General features: G+C 28.2%; 1 protein-coding gene across 3 annotated transcripts in view; it reads left to right on the top strand.

Moving 5' to 3' along the window:
* LOC106466530 (synaptic functional regulator FMR1-like) overlaps positions 1-6,819 on the top strand; it is a 48,645-nt gene that overhangs the window by 14,629 nt on the left and 27,197 nt on the right. For all 3 annotated transcript variants that reach the window (XM_013926824.2, XM_013926832.2, XM_022395024.1), the window contains exons 7-9: positions 2,724-2,817; positions 3,553-3,669; positions 4,256-4,429. In XM_013926824.2, coding sequence (XP_013782278.1) covers positions 2,724-2,817; positions 3,553-3,669; positions 4,256-4,429 — 385 coding nt within the window. The remainder of the gene's footprint in view (positions 1-2,723; positions 2,818-3,552; positions 3,670-4,255; positions 4,430-6,819) is intronic.

Genomic DNA, 6,819 nt, shown 5'->3' on the forward strand with positions numbered 1-6,819 from the left:
ATATTATTGGATATGAGAGCACATGTGCCACAACATTGTAACTGCTGTATTGTTAGCCAGGTACAGTTGAAGGGTCAATATAATAAATATATAATGTTATGAGATTTAAGCTATTTAATCTAAACAGCTATGTTTTGTGTTATAATTTGTTGTCATTCTAGAATGAAAGAGGCATAACTTATATTTATTTCCTAATTTTTTATGGTGGTTACAAGATCGGTCAAATCTACAGAACCCATACAGAGATTCGTTAGTGAAAATAACAGATAAAATATAAAGTTTTTTCTTAAAAAACATTTGATAACCATCTGAACATTATAAAGATTTTGCATGTGAAATATGAAAATTTTCTGATGCATAAAAGTATTTTTAAACTTAAACTTAAAATTACTTTACACGTTGGATAGGCAACATGCAAAAAGGAAAAAAGGCATGAGAAAAATATTGCTTAATGAACCTTAAGACTTAATAAAAATGTTATTTTGCATATGAAAGCATTGTAATGTTTACTGATAATCTTCCAAATTTCATTAATATATGCTTACTAATTTAAAAGCTATAACATGAAAACTATAAGAAGCACAATATTTACAAGGCTGGTCTCGGGGACCGAGTCTGTGCTGAATGAGTTAAACTTCAAATTACTCAGTGTGGTCCAAATATTGCATCATATTGAGTAATTTTATATTGTGCCTGTTATAACATCTGTTGTAAAGAACAAACCAAGAAAATTGAGTTAATCACTTAACTTCTGTCTAAAAAAACGCATAGGAAACTCTTGTAGTTATTAGTAGAATTAATTGCAATATTAAAAGTAATTTTGTTTAGATTTTTTTTGAGGTACATATTTTATTAAGAACTCTGAATTAGTAAAGTCGTGGATTCACAAGCAACGTGGTGCATGAATTGTTTAGAAAAGGTTTTGAATACTGATGGGGTTAACATGGATCATGCTAGTAATTATAGGGCTAACTTTATATTATCATTCCCAGATGGATTAATCCCACCTAAAGGAAAAATGGAGTAGTTGAATTAAAAAAGTATAGAAAATAAACTTGTAGTTGTTCTTCCACATGTTATGATAAAAGCAACTTCAAAGTTGAAATTTATTCAGTAAAATTATTTATCTAATTTTATAAATAAAATATTTAAAAAATTAGGGTTTATGAATTTCCTGAATTTTTTTATCATAATATGGCATTTGTAGTCCACCTCCATCTCCAATTGAGATAATAAGTTTGAACCAAGTATTGAGTTAATAAGTTTGAACCAAGTATTGAGTTAATAAGTTTGAACCAAGTATTGAGTTAATAAGTTTGAACCAAGAATTGAGGTAAGTTTAAACCAAGAATTGTGGTAATAAGTTTAAACCAAGAATTGAGGTAATAAGTTCAAACCAAATATTGAGATAATAAGTTTAAACCAAATATTGAGATAATAAGTTTGAACCAAGTATTGAGTTAATAAGTTTGAACCAAGAATTGAGGTAATAAGTTTAAACCAAATATTGAGATAATAAGTTTGAACCAAATATTGAGATAATAAGTTTGAACCAAATATTGAGATAATAAGTTTGAACCAAGTATTGAGGTAATAAGTTTGAACCAAGTATTGAGATAATAAGTTTGAGCCAAGAATTGAGGTAATAAGTTTGAACCAAGTATTGCTAATTTAAACTTGTAAATTCAATGCGAGTATAATTTTTAGTGACCTTAGCCAATCACTGTTTCTCAACCTTGGTTGTCATGATGTGATGGAATTGTTTATATCTCAGCCTTGAGAAGTCATATACTAGGATCTAAGCATTTATTGAAATCCTCTTTTTCTGTTCTTTTCAACTGATAAGTAAGAACCAAGTGCAGCTCATTTGAGATTGTGGTTGCATTATAAGAGTGGTGGTCAAAAAACACTGTTCAATTAGAGTAGCTCATGAGGTGGCAGTGAGTGGTGTTGGCTAGTTACCTTCCCTTTAGTCTCTCAGTTCAATATTAGGGACTGGTAGTGCAGTTCGCCCTTGAGTAGTTTTGCAAACAAGTAAAAGCTAATATCTCTTTAATTTAAGTGGAAATTCATATAAATGTGGGAACAAAGTGATAAGAGTATAGATTAGAGACATGCTACTGATTAATTTTTTTAAACTGGTAAAAAAGGCTTGCTTTATGATGGTATACTTTATTATGATTATGGTCTTACAGTATGATAGGAAGATATATTTATTTCATGGAACAAAATGAGAAAAGTACACAATCTTTTTGTACTTGACTATCAAGTTGTATTTAATCAGCAAAAATGAGTTGTGAAACTGTGTTTACATTATGTCTTATTGTTTTAAGTAATTATTGAATTGGCAAAGAAAATTGCCAAAAAAAAAAAAAAGAAATGCAAAATATATAGGTAAATGAATATAAAACAGGTTTAAGATATCTTACCCATGTTAAATGAAACCTTTTAATGAATATATTTAAAAACAAAAATCTGTGTTTCTTGTAATTTTGGAATGGTTAAAAAAAAAGTTTATTTTATGCCAGTGATCATAAACACAGGGAAGTTGCATAAGTATTTTTCGAATCAAAACAAATATAAAATTTAGAGTTTAATAAAAAAAAATTTTTTTAGAGGAAAGTTTTCAGAGAATGTAGGAATACATAAGAATCAGGAAGTTTAGTTCTCTGAAATTGGGTAGTGCAACTATTTGCCTCTAATATGATACTTTTTGTTTTTAGCTCCAAAGTAGAAAATGCCCATAAGGAGTACAAGAAAGCTATTGGTGCTGACATTGTTAGGTTTAATCCAGAAAAAAATGTTTTAGTGATTATTGTAAGTAAAGATTATTTTGATATGTATATATATAAATCACATTTTAAGTTATTAGTGTTACACGTAATAGTTTTAAAGAGTTAAAACTTTTGTTTTCTTATTATAATATGATTAGATGTGTTGAGTTTATAAAATAACCTCAAATATTATTGTTGGATATACCAGATGACTTGAGGCTTATTGAGAAATAAGAAACATGAATAACTGAACTGTAACAACTTTTATGTTATAGGTTTTAAAGTTTACCTGACCAATTCATCAAAGTTCCCATCTTACAGGATTTTAAAGTTTATTTAGTCAATTCTATTTGCTAATCTCACTGTCCTACATAAATTAATACACTAGTAAATGATGTTCATTATTTAGATTGAACAATACCAAACTCATTAAGCCTTTTAAATATTATCCAAATTGTTAAAAAAGTGACAGTACTAAAAAGAATAATCAACAACTATTTATTACAAAACAGAAACTATTCAGAAAATTCTTATGATAGGTACCACATAATATAATTATAATTTATTACTTCTTTTAAATGGTATCCACTTAATTATCAAACATATATAAAGAATTTGAAACTGCTAATTGGTAGCATAATAGATTTATTTGGGTACAACATTTTGTCTAATAGTGAAACATGATCATGTACAACTTTCAATTTATTATTGCTTTTTTAATGGTTCCAGTGATGTTGAAACATAAATAGGTTAACAGATTTTACATGCATTTTATTAGGGAAGATCAGAGGACACAAGGAAAAGAGCAAGTTTGTTAATAGAAATGCATTTTCGAAACTTAAGACAGAAAGTACTTTTAGTCCATAGAACTGAAGAAGCTGCTCGACAGTTAGAGGTAAGCTGGAGCAAAACTAACCCTTTACTTATTTTTATTTTTAAAATAAATATCATTGATAAACTATACAGGTTATAGTAGTAAATTAAAAAAAAATATTGCAGTATGATAAACATCAAACTATACTGTAGCTACAGAAAACAAACTGTAGAATACTTGATTGTAAGAGAGAATTCTATGAAATGGGTTATGACTTCAGTGGTCTGATGAATATTTTGACTTGTGAACAAAAACTTTATGCACTGAATGTAATTTTGTCTTTTTTTTTTAGAAAATATTTACACATTAAACTTGGTGATATATTCTTATCAATTAAATTTTGTGGATAGAATTTCAAGTTGTTAATGAAAAAGATGCATATTGGTACATCTCATTATAGATTGTTTTGGTCATACAGTAAGGATTACATTTTCATTTTAACTATGATTAGTTTAATGCTAAATGTACCAGAATTTAATGGTATTATGTTTATGTAGTCCATCTCACGTGATTAATAAATACCAATCTTCACTGATAATAAAAAATGGGGTTCACTAAATTTTTAAAATGTTATTCTTTTTTTCTACAAATATGTTGTTTCTTATAGAACACAAAACTACATTCTACCTCTGGGTACGTGGAAGAGTTTACGGTTAGAGATGATTTAATGGGTTTGGCTATTGGAGCTCATGGGGCCAACATACAGAATGCACGTAAACTGGATGGCATCACAGGCATTGATTTGGAAGAATCTACTTGTACCTTTAAAATATATGGAGAGGTATATCAGTGCTTGCAGTTTTTTGGGTTGAGTATTTACATTTTACATAATCAAGTAGTATGAAATACTTGTTTTGATTTAGAATGTGCAATTTGATTTACATAAAACCTTTTTTTGATTGTTACTGTCATTTTGTATTTTATAGAGCAGTTTGTTAACACTTCAACTAAATTTTAGTTTGTTAAATGGAGATTTTTAATACTAATTTACCTATCCTCAAACTCCCTTATTTCCTGATAGTAAGGGTTTTTGTTTATATTTATTTACTAACCTGACTAGCTTTTTGATATACAGACAGAGAAGGGGAAAAAATAATTTGTGACAGTTGCTAACATTGTCATTTATTTGTGTAAAAAAATGATTATCCATTTGCAAATAAGTATAATAAATTGGAAAATTTGAAATATTAAATGGAGATCTAGAAACTTAAAATGGAAGGTTCCACTTCTGTATGACTTGCTGTGCATAGTAACCATTTGGATATGGGTAGGTAATAATGTGCATGTAATGATCTTTTTACAGTTCCATTCAAAATTTCAAAAGAATTTCAAGTGCTGTTGCTATTGAGGATTCCCTTTTGTTCTATATCTCATGACACTTGTTTGTTCCGATTTCCACATTTTAGATAAACTTTCTGCCACTTTTTATGCCTTTGAGATTTAATGCAAAAAACAAAACTTATCAATATTGCTATGATAAAATCTTACTTTATAGCTTCCAGTCATCTTGTTTTAAATAAATATAAACCAGAACATCCAACCTGCATGCCACTCCCTCTTTTCAAATATTGTCTGTCAGAAATATCAATAATTCTATTGTGTGCTATTAAATTAGTTACAAACCAATGGAAGAGAATATTTTAATTTACTGATATAAGTAGAATGCTGGCTCATTCTCTTGACAACTTTGCAGTTATTCAGCATACAGATTCAAGTTGCTATCTCTGAATTCAGCTCGACCAGCTAAACGAATTACTTTTAACATACTTATAACTTAGTTAAAAAGCCAGTTAAATAATAGTTATAGGATGTTGTATGATTTGTGGATGCTGTTATTTTGTGTTCTGAAATGAATATTTAAAATGAATAAAAATTCATTAAAGTATTAATGATAACCCTAACAAAAAGTACAGGATGCACACAGAAGTACTAAATTTCTTGTTTTTTTTATGTATATGTCTTATAAAAGTAACTCAAATGTAGATATTATAAACTTATTAGGTTACATAAGAAAACATAAGTGAAAAGAATTAAATAAAAAAATTTTCTGCAAAATATGCATACGAAAAGCTTGCATATTACTTAATTCAATACCATAACTTTCATTTGCTGGGTGATATGTAGTTCTTTTCCAGGTTTAGTAGTTAGACACAGTTTAAAGAGCAATAAACATTTTTTATAAAAACAGGTTTAAGCTCTTATTTGCCTGAGACTATTTAGGATAAATTATTGTAATTTTCTGTTACAGTCTACAGTATTCTGTAGAGAAAAAGGCTAGTTTGTATTTCTTTTTATGGTGGTTACGAGGTTGGTCAAATGGACTGAGCTGGGATAGTGTTTGAATAGAGAAATAACTGATAAGATATAAAGTTTTGCTGAAAAAAACTTGATATTCATTTAGGAATTTCTAGAAGTTATTCAAATGTAACTTGAAAAAGTATTTTTAATCTTAACTTGAAAATCACCTTGCACTCATAATAACTGCCTTGAACCTCACTCCATAAATTCATTGACAAATCTTTACAAGATTTCTACTAAAGTTTACTAAAAGCTTGCCAAATTTTGTGAAGATACACTTACTACATTAAATGTGATAATTTGTAGAGTTTCAGGGTTGCAAGGTTTGTCAAAATGATCGAGCCCAGATAGAGAGGGTTAATAGTTCTAGAAACTGAATATTGAAGTTATTAATAATTTAATTTACTGTAGTAAATCTAATATTTTCAATGGAATGTTTCTAAATTTATTGGGCTTTTGATATATATGTATGTATGTATTCACAATTATTTGTATTATGTCAAAGGTGTACAGGCAATTAAATATTATTACCAAACCTGTAGGTATCGTATTAAATAAAATTTTATATTTTCTACTCTCTAAAATATATTTAAAATCATTTCACATTTGAGATGTATTTAAAAGGGGGGGGGGTGGAGTTGGGTGATAAAATACATGATAGAAATTGAGTGTGATTGATGATATCCAGTCTTTATTTTTATGGATTTAGGGGTAATTATCATACATCTGGCTATAGATGGTGAATGTTAATAGGATCTGGGATGTTCTGGGTTCTGGCATCCAGATCCTAATCTGTTATTGAATTTGTAGCTTGCTATCTAGTTTTGCATCTTTTATTTTGATTGTCTGATAGAATATACCTAATAGTTTTAA

This window comes from Limulus polyphemus, unplaced genomic scaffold (assembly GCF_000517525.1).
Source record: "Limulus polyphemus unplaced genomic scaffold, Limulus_polyphemus-2.1.2 Scaffold74, whole genome shotgun sequence".
Classification (NCBI taxonomy): Eukaryota; Metazoa; Arthropoda; class Merostomata; order Xiphosura; family Limulidae; genus Limulus; species Limulus polyphemus.